This window comes from Dreissena polymorpha, chromosome 5, assembly GCF_020536995.1.
Source record: "Dreissena polymorpha isolate Duluth1 chromosome 5, UMN_Dpol_1.0, whole genome shotgun sequence".
NCBI classification, from domain to species: Eukaryota; Metazoa; Mollusca; class Bivalvia; order Myida; family Dreissenidae; genus Dreissena; species Dreissena polymorpha.
This window is the reverse complement of record NC_068359.1, coordinates 99,893,028-99,916,625: the sequence shown is the minus strand read 5'-3', so window position 1 is coordinate 99,916,625 and position 23,598 is coordinate 99,893,028. Positions and strand designations below refer to the sequence as shown.

Genomic DNA, 23,598 nt, shown 5'->3' with positions numbered 1-23,598 from the left:
CATTTTTATTAGTCTTTTGTGTTAAGTCCATATGGTTTGAACGTCCTCAATTTACGCTTCCAAAGTTGTTCGATGGTCTTACGGTACTCGTCCGATCCATTTAATTTTTCGAGTCCCATGACCCGGAAGTCCGCGACGCTGTGGCCGTTCGTGTAAAAGTGCTCGGCAACCGGGTCATTGTGTCGAGTCCGTATCCGGGACAGGTTAAGGAGATGTCGCTGGTACAGGGTATCTCCCGTTTCCCCTACGTATACAAAGGTCTTTCATCGTACGCAGTGTACAGCGTAGACTACATTGGTGGATTTGCAGGTGACCTCGTTCCGCATATTGTAGCTTTTGCCGGTGGTATCGCTGAACTTTTCGGCCTCCATCATGTACGGACAGATTGCGCACCTCTGCGCCCGACAAGGTCTGATGTCCGAAAGTGTCGCCGTCTGTGACCGTGTTCTGAAAGAAGCTCAACAACTGAAAATGGACTATGAAACTAAGCTTTCATCGCTATCAGTAAACCGCAATTTGACAAGAAACTTTGTGAACTTACAGACTTTTCATTAAAAATGAAAATTGATCTCCTCAGAACTAAAAAAACGAAAACTTAAATTACTTCGAACTCGGATGATAAGTGAAGACGATCAGTGTCTTCTTTTGATTGAAAAAAGATGGAAACTGCTTTTTCCGGTGTATTGCGGCAGGAATATTCGATGATCCCGAGAAACATGAACTTGTAAGAACTTCTGTAACTAATCACATGGTGGACAACGAATCCACTTACAAGAACTATATTGATAGTGATTACGGTGTACACCTAAGCTGCATGAAACAAAGCAATGGCAACTCTCGCTCTCGGGATACAGAGGCGGAAATATTAGCGGCTTCAACATTATACGACGTAGACATATACGTGAAACAATACAACAATGGATGCTTTAGTTGGCTTCGATTTCCTGTCGAAAGAGAATTACCAAACCGGAAGTTCATTTGTATGGGGCTTGAAAACCAGCACTTTGACTTTATTCGGCAGCATAAAAGACCTACGTCCGTGATTACAAAAGAAACAAGACTCTCCTCGGAGGAAATGCAGACCACACGGTGCATGGCAAAAACAAATACGAAACATGACGAAAACCAAATGAGTGTTGTTACCAACCTGTCAAAGAAGACGTTAACTGATGCTCAGATATCTCTGCTGTCGAAAGGACTGAAGTTCATACTGACAAGAAAAACAATAGACAAAGGAAAATTACTTACAGACTTGTCAGCGTGGGAACGCCGTATGCGCTTAAAAGAATATTTCTATGCAGAAGACGCTGAACATAGAACCAGGGACGATGAGCATCAATACAAAAAGAAGACCTCGACGTGGACTCCAAAGGCTGGCCGCGACAAATGGCTGAACACATATATACAAGCGGTCAAAGACGACATCATTTGTGGATTAAAACGAAAATTTAAATATAATCTAAGCAAATCGGAAGAACAGGCAATCAAAGAATTACTCCACGACGACAACATCGTTATTCGGCCTGCCGACAAGGGGTCGGGGATAGTGATAATGGACAGGGAAGACTATGTCAAAAAGCTGAAGTGTGAAATGTCGGACAGTGACACATACGTCGACGTGACGGATGATAGAACAAAAATTGTGGAAAACAAAGTGAAAAAAGTGACCGAAACTATTTACAAGAAGGGGTCGATCGACAGTGACCTTAGAAGGTATCTCACCAGCAGCGGTGGAACATCCGGTAAGCTTCAGGGCAACCCGAAGCTTCATAAACCTGGGATGCCTCTCCGCACTATTGTAAACGGCCGTAATCATCCGACAGAGAAGATGGCGGAAATAGTGGAGAATGAACTGAGCGATCATGTTGCGTCTCTTCCGTCGTATGTGAGAGACACAACCGACTTTCTAAACAAAATAGCACAGATACAGCAGCCGTTACCAGACGGTACAATCATATTTTGTTTGGATGTGAAGGCTCTTTACCCCAGCGTACCAAGAGAAGAGGCTCGTGCTGCAGTAACTGAAGCTCTCAATCGGCGAGTGCAACCGGAAGTACCAACCAACGACATGATCATAATGATGGACACTGTCCTAAATAACAACACCATTTCATTCAATGGAGACCACTACATGCAAAATGAAGGAACTGCCATAGGATCGCACTTAGGTATGAACTACGCGTCGACCTACATGGGAGCCTGGGAGAAAGAATTATTTTCGAAATCAAATAAACATCCAATAGCTTACTTCCGGTTCGTTGATGATGTTTGGGGCTTGTGGACACATGGTTTGGAGGCACTAAAGACATTCCACGCGTTTGCAAATACAATCCATCCACAAATACAGCTCAACAGAGCAGCTCGAATTCCTAGACACTATGACGTCAATTCGAACAGGAATGCTGGTTTCAGACTTATACACCAAACCAACAGATAGGCACCTCTACCTGCACAAGGACTCGTCTCATACCGAGTCTACGAAAAAGGCCATTCCGTACGGCTTAGGTGTGAGGCTGAAACGAATATATTCGGAAGAGACGGACTACAAAAAACACAGAGATGAGATCAAAGAACAACTACTGCAGCGAGGATACAATGGCCGATTCGTCGAGACAGAACTGAAGAAAGTTGATAGCAAGAAGCGAGAAGACCTGCTGCGTACAAAGGTGTCTTTAAAAAGTACTTCCAGGGTACCGCTCGTTTTCACTTTCTCCAGAGCGCTACCAAATGTCGGCCATATCCTCCGGAAACACCTGCCCAAACTCCACACTTCCAATCGTATGAAAAATGTATTTCCTGAACCCCCGTTAGCAGCATTCAGAAGACATATTGGTTCATAAAAAACACAACCGAATGTTTTTCCGGGTTCCAAACAGGAGCGGACCTTGTGGGGCGCAGAGGTGCGCAATCTGTCCGTACATGATGGAGGCCGAAAAGTTCAGCGATACCACCGGCAAAAGCTACAATATGCGGAACGAGGTCACCTGCAAATCCACCAATGTAGTCTACGCTGTACACTGCGAACGATGTAAGACCTTTGTATACGTAGGGGAAACGGGAGATACCCTGTACCAGCGACATCTCCTTAACCTGTCCCGGATACGGACTCGACACAATGACCCGGTTGCCGAGCACTTTTAAACGAACGGCCACAGCGTCGCAGACTTCCGGGTCATGGGACTCGAAAAATTAAATGGATCGGACGAGTACCGGAAGACCATCGAACAACTTTGGAAGCGTAAATTGAGGACGTTCCAACCATATGGACTAAACACAAAAGACTAATAAAAATGGCGCGCAATGTAACGTTCAATAATATAACGTCACTTCCGCTAAACATTATATGCTTCACAAATAAATGCCGCTGAAGAAGACCGAGAGGTCGAAAGCTACGGCAAATTTAATAAAAGCGTTTTATTATAAATATATATATATATATATATATATATATATATATATATATATATATATATTTCCATACACTCTGTCTTATACATCGCAGAAATGGATTACCTTTCTGGAAATGTACATATCTTGTTATATTTTGACATATGCTGGGTCAAATTTTAAGAAATAACTCAATACAAAACTCGCGACTCCTTCTTCATAATTTGATCATTTTTCATTCAAAATTATGTTTTTACACCTAACTGTCATAGCCACACGCTTATCGCCTGTGTTGTGATGGATCAAACCGCCCCTGGAACAAGTATATTTACCTGATTATGTAAAACTTTTGTACGACACCAATTAAGCAATACCGTGTTATACTTTGTAACGTCAATTATGCCTTCTGCTGGCGTCCTTCTACACGTTCTGTACATTTGCCAATTTGGTCTGTGTTATCTACATATTGTCATACAAAAATCGCTTCGTCCCGTAATATAATTGCATTTGCACATTACAATACGTTTTGTACTAAGTTCATTTTGTCATGTAGTTAGGTCGTCTCTTATTTAAATTATCCTGATATATGTACATGTAAAATGACATGACATATAAATGTGTTGACTTGTTTCCTTGTTGGAACATCCTTTCGATAAGTAAATGTTAAATACAGTTTTGTACATTAATTAAGTTGTTCTGTCCTTCCTTCATCATATATTTTATTTAGATCATTTGAGTCTGTATTTTACTATTATAGTTTATAATGAAACGTCTGTTGCACTATCTCCACCTATATGTTTATTATCATATACTTTGTATGCGCTGATTTGTAGTTTTTGATTGTAAATATATTGTTCGCATGGGTTTTATTGTAAACGATCTCCGATTTTTACTTATGAGTTTGAATCTATCCTTTTTCATCCTGCTCTCATGTATTGAAACGTTTTTGTTTTCTCTTTTTGAACTATTTCAACCTATATGTGTATTATCATATACTTTGGAAGCGCTGTCTTGCCATTTATTGCTTGTAAATATGTTGTCCTCATGGGTCTTTTGACCTTTTTGAAATTGTGAAATAAACTATCAAACTATAAAAACGAGACATATTTAATACAAATTTATTAAATTAACTTGTATTTCCTAACACGCCTTTGATATTTTAAATATTAAAAACATAAATAATGATATTTAAAAGGTTTTAGTTAAAACATTTTCTCTACGGGTATTCGACGCTTTTGTAATCAGTTTAATGACTTGGAATATGAAACAAGAAACGCCTGAATAAAATATAGAGAACGAGCAAACGTTGTAGCCATATAATGCAAGCATATATCTACGTGTTATCGTTACATAAATATAAAACAGCCTCAGGTGTTGAAGGACATTATTTGCTTTTGAAACACTTGGATATTAAACTAATACATGCAAATGTGATTCATGGGTTTAATACTTTCAATCGTTGGCCCAATTTTTTTTTGAACTTTACTTTTTATATTTGATTATGGATGTTTATACTTGTAATGATATGTGTAAGTACCTTTAGTGGTTTTGTTTGAATCGAAACTAACGAAACTATCCATAAAACAAAAAACAAATTAACTTCAATTAATAGATCTCTTGATATTGTGTTTATCTCTGAATAAAATATATGGACCGCGCTCTGTGTCGTACAAGATTAGCCTGTGCAGTCCGCTTTTATGATATGTTTCGTTTAAAGAAAGTCTCTTTTCAGCAGAAATCCAGTTGAGGCGGAAAGTGGCGTCCCTGGTAAGCCTGTGCGATTGCACTGGATATTTGGGACGACACTTTACGCACATTCATAAAATCCCTTTCTAACAGAGCACGACTCATATAAAACAATCTTAAAGTGTAAAAATATAGAATAGAAATTCCACTAAAGTGATTCCATAGACTCAAAAGTCACTTTGCCATACAGATAGATAATTGGATTTAATTTTGATTAAAACAATAACAGTCTTCATTATTTATAATTATCCATAAATCGTGCGTGTAAAATTGTTGGTATCAATATGGGTTATGTCAATTACAAATGATCCTACGCGTAAACCATTCGCACAACATTTTAAGATCAGCACTTAACGAAATGATGCATAAAACATAATGGCACATGCATAGAACGATATGTTGTATGAACAAAACTCAAATTGTTGCAAGTACAGTGCATGTACAGTACACGTTGGCATATATACACACCATACCGGGTACGGCAAGAATGATGAACATCACGTTGATTCGACATTATATTACGAAAAGTAAGTATGAACAACTTCACCAGTGCACATTACATAAATACACATTTACATAACATAACGGTATATGTATCCGTGACATTAGCACAGAACCACGTAAAAAACAGACATGACAAAACGCGAGTATTAGTGATCAACTGGATACCTGTACAGCAGAGCTCCAGATAAGGATTTAGTCTAAAGGGTATTTCATCCCCTGATATTATTGTCAATGCGTATTTTACTCCTTTGGTTCAGCCATAAAGGGTTAGGAATATTTAGGGGTATTTTCCATTTCCATAGAAAACGGAAACAGTAACAGGCGTGTTTAATCTAGAAATAGTATTATTATTTGTTATTTATATTTATTAAATGAAAACAGAATATATTTAAAATGACGATATGAACAGACTTTCTTTAAAAATAGTCCCGCAAGTTGCTTAAAACGTCCCTTTTTGATCCACAAACATGATGGGCCGCCATTTTTACTACAAGCTTATTTTGACTTACTTACTTTTGATTCAAAGTTTAACTTACACAAAAAACTTAACTGGATTATTGGTTAAACCGGTTACACACTTTAATTGATTTAAAATACGTACCAAGATTTGTTAAGTGTTTTGTAACGTACTGGGCCGATTTTTAATGCGTTTTATTTATTTTTTCAATGCGTAAATACGCAGATACGCCTATTATCTGGAGCTCTGCCTGTACACAGCATAATGACGAATGCACACAATAAAACGATGTTTTAACACGAAATTGCGGACTAAGGTCATAACAATCTGAAAATTTAAAAAGGTCGTGATGACACATTTACAGAACGAAACGAACGGTTTAAATGAGAACACAAATAATAGAACAATCTGATAATTAAACAAACTTTAATTATGGTACAACATGTTAACGACAAACTGTGGTTGGTGCAAACAGCTGATACGTCCATATACAAAAATAGAGAACAAAACGATCAGTCTAATGACTAAATATACTTTATACAAAACAACTTAATAATTCAAAATGGAATAAATACAAATTTACAGAACGAAACAATGCTTATATAAATATAGTGAAATTAGCACGTTCTTAATTGTTAAAGAACATAACATTATGACAAATGCCCCTAAGGGAACAGTTTCTCTACATGACAATATAAAGTTTGCAAAAAAACAATTAACAATGATTAACATACGCTAATGACAATATGAAAAAAAAGGAAAGACAAACGCGGAAAACAAACATGCCAACAAGATTAATGCACATATACTAATGGCGATTTTACTTTATAAAACGACGTGTTTTATACACAACTTAGTTCAAGAAGAACAGTTTGGCAAAATAATATAACACATTGTCTTATGGAAATAACGAAATGATGTTTGTACGTAACACAATTACGTCAGTTAGACTGATTAATAGAGGAGACATAATCAAAAATGCACAAACCGTAAAGACATATGCACAAATCGCAAACTACTATGGAAGCGGAAGTGTTGACCATGATAATTGTATGGTAACGAAAAGAAGAAGTATAGCTATTGATGCGTACAGCTCGTATTCCTATACAACACAAGTGGAGAATTTCATCTACTGTATGTTTGTAGATCCAGACACAGCAGCAATGTGCCCGGTTTTCGTGGTGCTACTTTTAGCAATGGTGGACGGGACGATGTCCCTGTTACACGTTCACCATGGTAACGTAGCAATGGCGTCATATCTCCGGGAAGTGAACAACAAGTACCCAGATATCACCAAGCTGTACAGCATTGGGAAAAGTGTCAAAGGTAGGGTTTGCATTATAGCTATGCCCTGGGGAAAATGGGCTAATTGCAAATGCGTAAAGTGACTTCCCAGAAAAGCCCGTGCTTTCCGAACAGGCTTTAGCATAAACTGGTTCTTAGGTTATGAAAAACTTCTTTTTAACAAGTAACTCCATAAAAGTGAAGCTGCACAGGCTACTCTGGGACGACATTAAGCGCCTATTCATTAAGCCCCATTTACGAAGATTGTGGCTTATTTTGTTTCGTTTTGAGAGACACTTTGCCTGAATCAGTATCTCATAAAGTATAGAAAAACGAGTCGCAATTTCCTACCATTTAAATACACGCATATTTATTATCACCAAACATACTTAATATAACTAATACGTACAAATACCGGCTCAAATTTAATATATTTGGAATCATTTCCAATTATCGACATGTTAGTGTTCTGTGATCAAACCTTTTGTGTCTTTTTTGTTTGATATAAGACAAAATTTTCGAAATAAGAAGCGTTACGCTCGAGTCATCTTCAAGAAACATGATTTAATACTGAAATAACGTTTTTATTAAGGCAATAATGTATGTGGTCTTTTGATTCACATGCACATCTGGCTAGTCGGTTATGAGTTTTTAAGAGGATATTCATAATAATAATAATAAAACAAGATGGACAAAATAAAATGAAAACAATAATAACTTTATATTATCATAGGTCATAAGGTAAATGAATAAATATGAACCTCGCTCTGGGAAAAGGGGACTTAATGTATTCTGCACAGGCTAATCATGGACGATACTTTCCGCTTTTATGATATTGTTCATTTAAAGAAAGTCTCTCCTTAGAAAAAATCAAGTTTAGGCGCAAAGTGGGACGACATTTAACGCACTGGCATTAAACCATTTTTACATGGTGCACGGATTGTGTGTTTTCATTTCTGTTTCGTACGTAAAAATCGTTGAACCACAGATATGAAACGAAAACAATCCTTACTAGCGGTCTATTAATATTGCGCACTCGAAGTTTAGAATTGCAATCGCAAAATGGTCGCATTATTAGTATATCGGTCAAGTGAATGGAACTGTTAATTTTTTTCCAATCATGACATCAACTGTATTATCTGACAAATATTTAATAAGTAGTAAATAGTATTTAATTAAATAGTGACTAAGTCAAATAAAAACAAAAAACAAAAAAACAGAAAACAAAATGTGTCTTTTCCTGGTATTCGAAGCTTTCACCTTTGGAAGCAATATTATACGCCTAAATATGAAGTCGACCATATCATTTACAATACTAGGTTTACGAAACGACGTATTTCCTTCTTTATAATGAAAAACACTGCATGTGATACTTGATTGATGATTTCTCATTCATAATTTTCTCAGTCGGCAGTGACATTTCGCTTCTAAGCATATTATGTCTACTTATTTTTCGTATCCATGAAACCGTTTCAAACATTGAAAAAGTACAGTTAACAAGTTTGAGTCGATTCTTTTGGTGCCTTGTTATGCATATTTATTTATTTCCTGGATCAGGGTCCCCTTGGTTTGACTGCAATTCATTAACATTTCAAATCTTTGTTTACTGACCGAATCACAATGGTAAATTGGAAATGTAACTTGAATTCTTTAATTCGCTACAACTATTACAACTCAGTTTAACATAAATTTTATTACGAAGTAAAGCCTTTTTTCATAAACACATGAACACTTTTGAGTTTAATTGGAGTAAGTTATAGCTTTGTCACCATCAAACTTGACATGACTTCAATGCTTTGTAACCACGCATACTATTTACCCTCCAATTGTCATTAGTAGCCCTGTATGCATGTGCGTAAGTGTCATTCCAGACTGTGCAGTCCGGACAGGCGTATCAGGGACGACACCTTGCGCCATTACTGGATTTTAAAGAGACATCCTTTAAACGACCAATGCCATAGAAAAGTAAGTTGTCGTCCCTGATCAGCCTCTGCGTTCATCATGGATTTAATCTCAGAGCGCGGCCCGATTCTATTTGTCCCGCCAGGTGAGGACCTGTGGGTACTGGCGATCGGTAGCTCGTTTTCCATTATCGATCTTCGACCGCACGTAAAGTACATCGGAAATATGCACGGCAATGAGGTATTTATGCGTCCAAGGTCATCAGACCTTTCCAAATAAGCTTATATTATAATCCAAATTATTTCAGCAACGTCGACTTTGTCCAATCTAGAGTTCTACTGCTGAAAGTTTCCAAATTATCGGATGAATTGTCAGAATCCATTGTCAATGATCCTTTTTTATAGGACGTTATTTAAACACCGTTTAATTCGGCGGAATAATTCTCTTTCGGAAAATACAAAATAATTTATTACAACTGCAAGAATCCAATGTGTTTGTACATATAGCAACTAGTATATGATGAATGCAATCGTTGATGTTCGCGACTTAATCGGGCGGAAATTGCTCGTCACACAGGCGAGATACATCAATTTGCTTTGAAAACCTTCACGCCAAAACTTTTAAAGGTCTCCACATTTCAAATTGGGTTGTGGATGAATGTTTATGTACATTTGTTGAAGGGTTAATCTTCGCTGAATCGCACTACTTTGGCCGCTCTTTTAAATAATGCGAAATATGTTGGAAACAAACAATTAAAACCAACTCACCCTGAAGAATTATCCGTGAAATTTCACAACAACCGGTCCTTAGCGCCATCTCGGACTAAGTATTGGCTCATGTATTAATGCATCGCAAACAATTGGTGGCGCCTGTGATTTACGGTCATGTATGACATCGATAAGATTTTGTATTAAAACAAAGAATTCATCAATTAAGTTTACATTGTTTAGTTATGTTTTGTGCCGCAAGAAAGTTTGGAATAAATATACAATGTAGTATATCTTCCGTTACATTGCTCAGGCCGTAAGTCGAGAGTTGTTGCTGCACTTGATTGACCTATGCGTGACGTCATACGGCACAAATTTGACCCTGACTCAGTTCCTTAACACCACAACTGTGCACATCATGCCGTCAATGAACCCCGATGGTTACAACATATCCGTGGAGGGTCGGTGCGCGGGTAGCTTAGGCAGGTAGGTGTATGAATTAACAGAGGGAATATTAATTTTAATTATATAGCCTCTTTCATGGGAAAAAAGGGCTTAATGCATGTTCAGTCCGCACAGGCTAATCTGGGACGACATTTTATGGATTAACTGATTATTGCTTTGAAGCGACTTCCTTTAAACGACAAATACCATAACAGTGGAAAGTTTCGTCCCGGAATCGCCAATGCGGACTGAACAGGCTCTTCCAGGCGCCCTTTCACGCACATGCATTAAGATCGATTTGCTATATCAAGGTTAATATATTGAATGGAATCGCAATAGGCTCCAATCTCATAGAAGCGAACATTCGCACACCGTCATCGATTGTGTTCGCCAAAATTACCTCGTTAAGTCACGTATCATAATTTTCATCAAATTGTGTCATATCCTTTATCCTCACGACAAATGCGACCGAGTTCGCAGCTTTTTCAAATAGGCAACGAATTCACTTAATTAGATAGAGGAAAACGCTTGCGAACACTTAACAGTTTAGTATAAAAATGTCGCAATTGTTCTCGGGACGGATATTATTATTGTAGTTTTTGTCTAAAATCTTTTTCAGATTCTCCGGTGATGTGTTAACCATGTACGTTCCTTTTCAGACACAACGCAAACGGGAAGGACCTGAACCGAAACTTCCCCGATTTAGTTCAAGACGCGGCAGTGAAACCCGTCCAACCGGAAACGCAGCACGTGATAGACTGGCTGGACGACTACAATTTTGTTCTCTCTGCCAACTTGCACGGCGGTGGTGAATTGGTTGCAAACTACCCCTTCGACTTTTATTCCTTAAGTCGTATGTCTTCGTCAACCTTGATGACTAATAAACACAACGCAATAACAGAGAATGTGACATTCATCGAATTAATTTGTTTATTATTGCATCGAATAAATTGCAATTACTTTATGTGTAATGCCTTACATTAAATTTATTTTAACCCCAAGTGGTTCCGGACCGTCGATTTGTGTGGATGACGACACTTTCCAGTATTTAGCTCTGACCTATGCAAGGTCACACCACACTATGTCTACAAAAACAATTGACATGGAATGCGGCGGGTACTTTTAGAATGGCATTACAAACGGAGCCGAGTGGTATCCTGTGTTAGGTAACTATTTAAGTAACATAGCAGCCATCCAAGTATTGCTTTGAACCGGTCCGTCTTTCGCTCGGGTGGAAGATCAGTCCGTAGACCATTTCGTTACCGCGCGTTATCTTGAGAACACATTTACTTACCATCATGCCATTGGTTGGCTGTTACTAGGGATGAAAGACGCAATTCAATTTTTAGATCAACATGCCAATGTCAGAAGAGATTGAAACAAACAATAATGAAAATGCAATAGTAAAATGTACTCATAGCCACCATCCCTTACAGTAGACGTTCAGTGTTCTTAAAACATCTAAACATAACTTTGGCACAGTGTTCTCTAATAGTTATGTAAGTTATCGGACCTCCTGTAGTATAGTCGTTCAAGCATGAAATCTTCTTTGAACTGGTGTATTTAAAATCATGTTTAAGCCATTTTAACGCGTATGTTTCCCACTATACATGATAAAATTCTAATCCGTTTTTACGCTTTTTTCGTTTAACGGAAGAATCTTTGATTCGGAAATCCTGTTAAATAGGAAAGTGGGTAGACGTGTGTTGACTGAACAGGCTAATCTCGGACGTCACTTTAAGAATATGCTTTAGGCCCTGTTTTCCCAGAACGATGTTTACATGACTTAAATACCGTTAAATGCAGTGCAAAATCCTATATTCAACCATGCAGTACATTTAAATTGTAAGTTGCGAGTCCATTGCAGGCGGCATGCATGATTAAAACTACCTTGCTGAAGGCATATTTGACATCACAATAGAATTGTCCTGCTGCCCCTTTCCGAGTACGTCATATCTCCCCGATTATTGGGTGAAGAACAAAGACGCGTTGGTCAACTACCTTTTGTTGGCTCACATGGGTAAGACATAGAGACGACTTTCACCGTAAACTACTCAGATACGAATTTTAATCAGCTTGTAGTCCCTTAAAAAATCAAAATAAAATTAAGCACCTTGCTTAATAAATTAAAGTTTTAGAGGCTTTTTTTCCGGCCATAACAGAGGGGCTAATCACGTGACAAACAAGATGGCGACGCACATGCCGAGATAGGTATTTGCTCTGCTTTATACCCTTTATTACTTGTGTTATTGTTTTGTAAAAAATTTCGCTCATTTGTTCAGCCATGGCAGTAAGAAATTTATTACGTACAAATATTTGCTCTTTATCTCGACCTTACTCACTGAGAATTTTCTTAGCGGAAGCTGTAATTTTGTGACGCGCTACGAAATTTCACTGCTATAAATCCTCGTGTTTTTGATGTCGAGATTACATTTCTAGGTGTAAAGGGATACATTCGGGACCAAAACAACAACTCGTTGGATGGTGCTATGTTGAACTTTGAAAGACGAGCATTCCCGACATTCCGGTCTAAGCATGGCGGCCAGTACTTCCGACTCCTTATGCCAGGCACTTATACTTTGAAGGTGAGTCTTTAGTTTGCATGAATTAAATATCAAATAGCTTCGGTAGTTTTTTATTGAAATAAAAAAGGTTTTTAAATATTTTTATAGCACATTTATATAGCGCCCTTTTCATACCGTATGTGCGTTCAGAGGCGCTTAACATTTGTCCCTGATCACTGGGTCATTAGTCGTCCGTTAACATCTTGACGCAGTATCCAGCCACGGCACATTGGCTTATTTCCCGCACAGGTACCCATTTATACAACTGGGTGGAGAGGAGCAGATGTGGGATACATTTCTTGCTCAAGGAAATTCCAGTGGTCAGGGTGGGATTCGAACCTGGGACTCTCGATCCCATGCCAGCGTCCTACCATTAGATCACCACGCATATGCACGTGAACACATACATCCTAAATGTGTTGTTTGTAATTTGTGGATGCCTACAGAATTACTTAAGTAGATTTGTTGTTCAGAGGAGAGATAGCGAAGATAGCTTACACCAACATGTTTTTAATCTGGTTTAACGTTTCACCGTTGCTGATTGGATATTGTGTCTGCCAAGGGACCAGGATGTCACATGTTGGATCACCATTGTGTGAGCGTTCTTTAGATCTATTTTAACGACGCAAATTATGTGTGCCAACCATGGAACCGACTCAAATGCGGTTCAATAAGTTTTGGGCTTTCGATGCAATCGAGCTTACTGTAAAAGGTTTAAACCAAACTGGTACGCGTTATTACCTTTCTGTGATAACAAATAGTTTTCCTGTCCAATGAAATGCCGTTTTTGGAAGAAACATGAACTTTGTTTACTCATTCAGGTCTGTTACAAGAACCACAAGGAGACCAAAACGTTCATCGTGTCTGCAGACCTCGTCACGCGGGTTGACGTCACTTTGGTCCTTGACAAACCTGAAACTTCAATTGAAACTTCAGCTAAAACTAAAACTGAAACTAAAACTGAAGCTGTGGACGCTGACAAAACTGAAACTGAAACTACCACACCTACTGAAGCTACCACAACTGAAACTGAAATTACAGCTGAAACTCAAACTTAAACTGAAGCTAAAACTGTGGACGCTGACAAATCTGAAAACGGAGTTGAGACTGGAACTGTAACCAACAAACGCGGCCCCTCGAACAACTCGCTTAAATGTGCATCCGCTTTGTCAATTATAGCCACGTTCTATGTGGTATCAAGTGATCTTTTGTATTAAGGCCGATAATAAAAATGTTTATCTTCCGCTATTATTATAGACGTAATCTTTTGAAAGCGTAATCTTTCTTAAATCTTAAAAACTAAAGTCATGAGATTTGATGTAAAACCGAGTAAACCGAGAAAAACGAAAAAACATACCGTAGCTCGTCAAGTTATAGCTCTGTTATGCTACATGCATAATCAAAATTGTTTAAATTGTGTCGTCCTAGATTATCATGTTGACTCCAGAGTGGTATTTCGTGATATTATTTCACACTATTGATAACGGTATATTTTCAATTGTTTTCTTTTATTTAAGAAAAAGTATTTAAAAAGAATGTAATGATTTTTGTATTACATTTTCCATAGAATCAACCAAATAATATCAATATACTCCGAACAGGCAATCAGGGACGACTTTTTTCTGCTTTCTTGACTTTTTCGTTTAAAATAAGGCCTCTTCAAAACAAGCTTCAGACTATCCGGAAAGTGTTGTTGTATTTGGCTGGGTGTATCAGTTTTGTATCGTACTTATGTTTATGTAATTGTTTATTTGTCAAATCATATTGTCAAATCAGATTGTATTGTACGACCCATAGTTGCATGACTATTGACCAGTCCTTCAAACAAATGTATTTTTCAAGGGACACGATAAAAGTAACAGATAATGACACTTCAAAACAGAATGTATGAATTATATTAAAACCAACAAACTAACACTCCTGATTAAGAAAAGGCGAAAACAGTATGGTCGTTTACAGACAGTCATCAATCAAAATCGGGAAAACAACGCTTTTCATCGATAATATAACATAAACATGTATCGACGTCTAAAGTACTCTTCACATTTTGAAAGCCTGATTAGAACATTGGTTGCGCAATACTTTAAGAGGACACACAACACCCCAGGAAACCCGATACCTTGCGGGTCGTGTAATACCATAGGGAACAGTGCTGTGCATTTTGGAATGAACTTACAAAGGGTAAGTAAATTGGACAAATTAAAATTCCAATTTAAAACAACTGTGTATTAACATTGATAACAAACGTATTGGCCTACATGTAGAAAAAATCCTGATAAATTTTCTTTAACAAATGAGCGAAATGTGGCTCCCTGAAGTAGAAGATCGGGCAAATCGGGCCATGTTCAGGCATTTAGGGGAGAAAAAAACTGCTTTAATTTGCAGGCCACTACCATTATTAAAGGACTTATACAAACTTCCATATGTCTGCCATAACCTCTCAGCAGGGTTTCTCCAGAAAACTATTTATTGTGGAGAAATTTGCGTTTTTAATGACCATGTTGGGAAATAATTGATACCATCTTGGGAAGACCAGGAAACCATATATGGGCAGTGACTTTATAATTCTTTTTCGTGACATAAAACCTAATTTTCAGCAATTTTAATGCAATTTCTTTGCGTTGTAGAGGACTATAGTAAGTGTATGTGGGCACATATGCATACACATGTACTTTTAATGCTTTTTAATACATTCAATGATATTATTCGGCTTTCATCCAACATCATTTTAGAAACATGAATCCTTTGTCTTATAAATAATGTGGTTATTCAATGTCCACTTTAGATATGTAAAAAAGCTATCACAATGCTCATGTTGCCCCCCCAAACACACACACACACATTATTACACCCGCCACAAAGTCTGTTTGGGGGCTATATAGCTATTTAAGAATCAGTTTGTCTCGACCGTCCCTGTCCCAGTATGTTACGTCCGTCCCAATTTTTTGTCCGTTTGTCCGCCCGATTTGTTTCATGAAATAAATTTTGAACAAATGAACATTCAAACTTCGTATGTTGATGCAACCTTATTAGCTTTATATATACACCCCACCGACTTTTAGGTAACTAGTTTATAAGTCAAGGTCACTTAAATCTCTTATAGGGAACTTTATCATAGACTGTATAATGGAAGTGAGTCCACCTACAGCCTTCAAAATTCATATATTGATGCACCTTAAAGAGTTTTACAGGTCAAATCCAGTGTCAGATCACAAGGTCAAATATCAATGTCACTTCAACCTCTAATAGAAAACTTTAATGTTGTCTTCAGAACAAAAATGCTTCCATCTGCAATCTTCAGACTTCCTATGTAGATACACCTGACCTCAATGAGTTTTACATTATCACACTACACTGTGTTCTCTGATAAAGAAACATTACATTGGCCCTTCCTGGGTTCTAAAAACCTCCTATGTAGATGCATCAATGAATTTTGCGCAACACATACCGTTATGATCACAGGTGGAATGGAATATAAATTATTAAAAATGCATACTGTAATAAAGTGAGTATAGGTAAAATGTCTTCAACATTCAAACATATTATATCAACATGAGAGCTATTGTAACTCTAAAATCTATCATTGTCATTGCACAAAATCAAAGACTGCTTGTGATTGTAAATTTGTTACAGCAACTAGCTGTAAAATGAGCTTTTATTAGTCCCATTTTGATTGGCAACTAACATTATTACATCTGTAAGTGGGATAGACAGGACAAGTTGCTTTTGCATTGCACAGTGTTCCATTTCATCCTCTGAATATATCACATGCATTAAGCAAACATGCTTAGTCTTTTCTGGCGGTGTGGTATTAATAACTTATCAAACTTCTTCTCAAGAAGGTCAGATATCTATCTATCTATACTGTCAAACTTCCCTTGCGGTTATTATTGACAATATGGTGGACGAACCAGTTATCGAACACAAAGGGAATTACGTTTGAATTTAAACAATTAAAATAACAAAAACATTATGTTTTAACAAATGACTAAACGTTTAATCATTTAATAACTTATCTGTAAAGTTTTCTAGCAAATATCCTTCAAGAATTCATAACAATGATTAAACTTGTCTGTGAACAAGGTCTTATTCTTTTAATCAACTGTACTTTGTGTGGTTAAATGTATAAAATTGGTATCAACGTCATGTGTTGAAGTCTTGTTTGTGGCTATAAACAAGCAGTGGCCAAATTCGTTAAAAGGGGAGTTACAAGTCAGCTCATTGAAATTAAAAGGTCAAATTCAACTAATATTTTGTTTGATAGACAATTCTTTCCAAGGCCAGTCTGTGCCGATTTTAATGTAACTTAAATACGCTTAACAGTAAAATCACAGAAAACTTAAGGCAATCTAAACAAAATTAAGCGCAAGTTTAGCGACTTCATTTCACATGAGTTTTTCTCATTATGACACTTGCCGAATTATCACCAAAAGTCTCAGAACACGCCACATAAATATTTTTCATAAAAACCCCATATACACTTATTAAGACATCATTTTTATGTACCTAACCAATTAATGTTATGCGACAAAGCAGTCAAGTCTTTCTTTATATTTTCCAAAATAGTGTTGGAAAAAGAAATAAAACTCGAGAATGTTGAAAAGGCACTATTGATCATATATAAGGCATTAAAAGTACAATTGAATGCATATGTGCCCACATACACTTACTGTAGGCCTCTACAAAGCAAAGAAATTGCAACAAAATGGCTGAAAAAGAATTATAAAGTCACTGCCCATATATGGTTTCCTGGTCAAGCCCAGATGGTATCAATGTTTTCCCAACATGGCCTTAAAAAACGCAAATTTCTCCACAATAAATAGTTTTCTGGAGAAACCCTGCTGAGAGGTTATGGCAGACATGTGAAAGTTTGTATAAATCCTTTAATTATTGTAGTGGCTTGCAAATAAAAGCAGTTTTTTCTCCCCTTAATGCCTGAACATGGCCCGTTTTGCCCGATCTTCTACTTCAGGGAGCCACATTTCGATCATTTTTAAGAAAATTTGTCAGGATTTGTCCTACATGTAGGCCGATACTTTTGTGATCAATGTTAATACACATTTGTTTCAAATTGGACTTTAATTTTTCCAATTTACTTACCCTATGTAAGTTCATGCCAAAATACACAGCACTGTCCCCTATGGTATTACACGACCCGCAAGGTATCGGGTTTCCTATGGTGCACAATAGATAGGCACATTTTGTGTAGTTTTTTTCTGTTTAATTAGAATGGTTTCAAACAGATTAAAAAATAAATTCATTTAATGATATTATCTTCACAAACACCACCATCTGTTCCTTGAAACCTGTTTTAAAATTATTACCTGATAATTACTTTGTTGGATATTGCAATACATTTTACACATACGTTATTATATACATATTATAAGCATTTAATGGAAACTTATATTTGAAATAAGCTTCTTAGATACGATGAAATACTTCACATAATGTTTAAAGCAGAAAAAAATGACTGCATGAAATAAAATACTTAAGTCAATTAATCTGAAAGCCTTAAAGTGTTTAAGCATTTTTTAGAAATCATTGTCAGTAGTTTCCTCTTCCTTTCCTTTTCCCCAAGGGATGAAAGAACCGCTACCATTATAAGGGATAGGTGTTTATCACCTCACAATGGACATCACGGAAGGGTTAAAGGGCGCGGATCGAAAAAGACTTTTAAATAGACTTTCGAAACTTGGTGCGATGACGTTACTATGGACATAAACACGTAGGCGTTAAACGTGCGCCGCTCGAAAAGGCCTTTGAATATAGTCGCGAACTTGTGCATGTTTGTAGAGCTAACTGAGGACCGCCATATAACGCCAGGTCGGCCTTTAAATTGCGTCATTTGCGTCATATGTACATGCCTGTGACGTCACAAATTTCAAATATGACGCATTTTAACGTCAATGACGTCATTTCGATGGTCGGAGACGTGGCATGCTTGGAGAGCTCAGCGAGACTCGTCGAATGGCGTCTTTTTTACGTCAATGACGTCCCGTGAGGATTAGCAACACTTGAGACATGCTGAGCTTTTTGAGCCAAACAAGTTTGCCAAGTTTTAAGAATGTCTTTCGAATACTTTCTCGCCCGCCAGCAACGAGAGAACCGGAACATGATTAGAAATGGAAGCCGTTGACGACGCTGTGCGCGTTTATACGTAATCGTTAAACGGGCGCCAATCGCAAATGCCTTTCAATGTAGAAGGAAAAATTCGGCACGTATGTAGGGATTTAAGAGACCGTTAAATGGCCTCTTTGCGGCAGTTTTTTGACGTCATATCACAGTTCCGGTGACGTCATAAGTTTCAATGTTTACGTCACCTTTGACGTCAAGAGGAGGGTAAACGACCTTACACAGTTAGTAAAGCTCACCAAGACCCGTCTAATAACGTCAGTCCGGTCGATATATTCCGTCAAATAGCCGTTTCAGTGACGTCATATTTTTCAATTGTGAAATCATTTTACGTCCATTACGTCACCGGTAGGGTCGGCGACACTTCAGACACATTATGGATCTATTGAAAAAAACACGTATGCCAAGTCTCATAAACGTCGTTCAAATACCTTGCTTCCACCAACAAGAGAACCGCTACCAGTATAAGGAATGGCAGCCGATGACGTCTTTATGGACGTTTAAACGGGCGCAGCTCGCAAACACATCTAATTATATTCGCGCAATTTGGCACTTGCGTAGAGCTAATCGAGAACCGTCAAATAATGTTAGTCCGGTCGTTATAGGGAGTCATATGACCGTGCCTGTTACGTCATACATTTCAACTTTGACGTCATTTATAACGTCAATGTCTTCCCTTTGAGGGTCGGGCACATTTGTAGAGCTCACCGAGACCCGTCGAATGAAGTCAATCCGGTTGTTATTTTTCATCATTTGGCCGTGAAGAAGACGTCGTTAGGTTAAACATTTAAGTCATTTGTATCGTCAATGACGTTACTGAAGGTCAGCGACACTTCAGACATGCTAAGCGCAGTAAGCCAAATCAAGTGTGTCAAGTTTCGTGAATATTGGTTACATAGTTTGCCTCCAGCAACGAGAGAGCTGCTTCAATTATAAAGAATGGAATCCGGTGATTTCACTATGAACGTTTACATGTAAGCGTTAAATAGGCGCCGCTCGCAAACGGCTTTTAATATAATCGCGGTATTGGACTCGTTTATAGAGCTCACCAGGACTCGTTTAATGGCGTGCGACCGGTCATTATGACGGCATATGACCGTGCCGTTGACGTCATTATTTTCAAATATAACGTCAATTTAGTCGTCCATTTCATAACTGGGAGGATCGGCGATGTGACACTTTTGCAGAGCTTACCAAAATCGTTCGAATGACGTCAACCTGCCCATTATATTCCGTCATATGGCCATGTCGTAGACGTGATAAGTTGTATTTTTGACTTTTTTTAAGTCAATTGCGTCAACGAGAGGGTCGGCGACACTTAAGAAATGCTGGGACTATCAAGCCAAATAAGTATGAAAACGTTTATGAATTTCGTTTAAATAGTTTGCCTCAAGGGACGTGAGAACCACTTCCATTAAACAGACTGGCAGCATTGTACGTCACTATGGACGTTTAAACTTAAGCCTTAAACCATAGATATGGTCGCAAAATTCGTGCAGGTGTGTAGAGTTTACAGAGATCCGTCCGACCGTTATACGACGTCCTATAATCGTGCTTTGACATACATTTTACAAACATAGCGACAGTATGTGAATGGTCTGGAAGTACAGCTGTGAAATGAACAAATAGAATTGCATATTGTGTGTTTAAGAACCATAATAGAAACATTTATACAATAGAATGAAACACAATATTTGGGCTCGATTTGTGTGACCTGTACGAAGAGAAATTGTGTTAAATTATGTTTAAAAAAGTGTGTTAATATGTAAATGACTATCGAATGAAAGTGAACTATGAATTGACTTAAGTTACCGAAATGATATCGCGCGGCATTACCTTGATTATATAAAGTCCCCGTTCGCGGAGATATGTATAGGCAGAATCGTACGAAAACGTATTTTATTGAGGATATCACTGATAATCCGATTAAAATCGGTTAAAAACGAACAATATAGCGATTTTTATTTTGGCATCGAGTACGGTTAAGTACAAAATCGACCTAATTAATAATCATGATTCCACGCGAACGTATCGTAGGCAGTAGTCGAAAATAAACTAACATCCTCATAAGACTTACGCGAGATTGGCTTCGAGCAGCGTCGGAAAACGAAGAAGTTCTCATGAGCTTCCCGAAGCCAATCTCGCGTTCGCTTGAAAATGTTCGGTTATAGTCGCGGGAAATTCACATGGAATATATTGTCACACACCAAATCAAAACGAGCATTAAACGAGTAGAACATGTATCTCGTTAAAACTATGATACTAGACCACAACTATCGTGGAAATTCTGTCTATTTCTATAGGGAATACTGACTTTTTATGTGTTATCTATCTTTTACCAAAATATTAAACGAGATATTCGTTGATTTTGAGTGATTATGGGGTTTTACGCATCTTTATCGTGAGTTCCGAATGCTTAAAAATAATAATGGTAATTTTATATAATTAAATATCATTTCCTCAGTTTAATACAGGCATGTTTTCCGAACCTTATCAATACATTGATTAGAATGGTTTATGTTTCATAAGGTTGACATTTTGGTAATAAGCTTTACATGTGATATCGTTTAATTCAAATGCACGTTGTTTAAAATCAAAAGGGTACATATGCTTTTTCTACTAAAAGTCAAATTTAGGGTTGTCTCTCGTAATTACAATATTGATAACGGTATATTATCAGTTGTTTCCTTGAATCATCAATAAAGCATTACAAAAGAATGCTATGATTTATTTTAAATTACGTTTTTATAGAAGTAACCAAAACATATTGAACAGAGACATTACTCATGCATATGTTCGACGAGAGCAATATATGATAATAACAAAAGCAGAACAAACGATCGTCTCGCATCATTAGAAAAGTGAACATGGATAAAAATAATTAAACACACCTTTAATATGTGTGTGCGTTTAGAGCACTTTTATGAAATCTCGTTATTCGTATTTTACAAACCGAACACTAATTAGTCTCATTGATATTCAGACCAGAAGCGTACGTCAAAAGTCACCCATATTGAAGGCAAAGAAAGAGGAGGAAGTTCGCAGACTGAAGAACAGGGGCTATTCTGAACTGATGTTTTTAGCAAAGAGGCGAGACAACGACTGCAGCTATTAATGCACTTTGCAAGATGATCTGGAAGTAAAAACATTGATCCAATAAGTGAACACTAACTCTTTTGACCTTGTTCTGAAAACGTCAACCTGATGGTGAACTTGACTTATCTCACTTTCAGCCGTATCTGCTATCCGCGCAAAGTCATGCGACGCATCATCCTCAACCGACTGAAAAGTAATGCCTGATCTAATGCAGAGGAACTGCTGGAGGAAAAAGCAGGATTTGATTATACCTGTTCGGAGCACAGTTTAAAATATTATCAACTGCAAAGTGTCCACATGCAACATCAACGTGAGGTTTTCACCAACTTCATTGACTTTAAGAAAGGATGACAATAGCCCCGCTGACGTCCGGAAAATATACCAATTCGACCGTAGGCAAGACCAGACTGAGCAGATTGTGGACAAACAACTTCTCAACAACGTACAGGCTCCACAAGACACTCGTTATCCTAATCCAGCTGTTCGACTGCAACCCCTGCCGCTCCAGGCGGACACAAAACGCATGATATGACAGCTAAGCGTATTCGGAAACTGCTCCGCATATCTTACATAAAGAACAAGACCAACGAATACGTCCGGGACATGACCGCTCTATAGCAACCTTCATGAACACCGTCAAACAATGAAATATGGTTCGGGTTGGACACGTCAACAGGCACGAAACACCGTGCAAAATTGTTCTTCAGGAAACGCTAAATGGAGGTCACCGACAAGGCTGTCAGAAAACAATGTTCAATCGACAAATTGGAACGAGTTGACGTCACTAACTGTGGATTAGCCACTCGAGGCACCTCAGAAAATATGTTTGTGGAGGAGGATCTCTGTGTCGTTATCCCACCTCTCCAACTAACGATCACACAGGCCCAGACTCTCCCCCAAAACTGACTGTCAAGTTATAAAAGTTAAAAATAATAGGTCCGCAGCAATTGTTCTCTCGTAAGAGAGCCCCCTGTACATTTTCCTATAATACAATAGAGCATATGTAATTATTTGGTCCTGATAAACAATAGTATTAGCGCTTAGTTACATACCAGTGGATAGTAAACCCATATGAAATGTTGTCTTATCGACTTGTTCACAAATCTCAAAACAGGGTATGGTCTTTTGCACCTTAGGGCTTCACCAATCGATAATGAAACGTCGTTTCATTTGTGAAGAAAAGAAAAGCAGCAAATGGCTGAGACTTATACATGAGCTTATAGGCGATGGTTTAAAAATTGGTTATAATTGGTAAAAACCAACTAATGTTTGGAGAAAAATTGAAGAGGTCAGATTGATTGTTTTAAAAAGCAAGAAAATACACATTGAAGTGTGTCAAATTAAAACAGTCATTGCAAGTTATGTAGGGGAC

The 23,598-nt window shown here is 37.7% G+C and overlaps 1 protein-coding gene and 1 pseudogene across 1 annotated transcript; both read left to right on the top strand.

Moving 5' to 3' along the window:
* The first annotated feature begins 982 nt into the window (after positions 1 to 982).
* Positions 983 to 7,288, top strand: LOC127831510 (uncharacterized). The gene is made up of 3 exons (XM_052356493.1): positions 983 to 2,288; positions 2,434 to 2,690; positions 7,241 to 7,288. Exons 1-3 carry the CDS (start codon positions 983 to 985, stop codon positions 7,286 to 7,288), a joined length of 1,611 nt encoding a protein of 536 aa, XP_052212453.1.
* A 53-nt stretch (positions 7,289 to 7,341) lies between these two features.
* LOC127831509 (carboxypeptidase M-like) lies at positions 7,342 to 14,053 on the top strand (annotated as a pseudogene).
* The last annotated feature ends 9,545 nt before the right edge of the window (positions 14,054 to 23,598 follow it).

Excerpts from the sequence above, each read along its gene's own strand:
- LOC127831510 (XM_052356493.1), top strand. The coding sequence starts at position 983 with ATGGGGCTTGAAAACCAGCACTTTGACTTTATTCGGCAGCATAAAAGA. Across the intron at positions 2,289-2,433 it reads TTGGGGCTTGTGGACACATG|ATAGGCACCTCTACCTGCAC; the intron begins GTTTGGAGGCAC and ends CCAAACCAACAG. Across the intron at positions 2,691-7,240 it reads CTTTAAAAAGTACTTCCAGG|ATCCAGACACAGCAGCAATG; the intron begins GTACCGCTCGTT and ends GTATGTTTGTAG.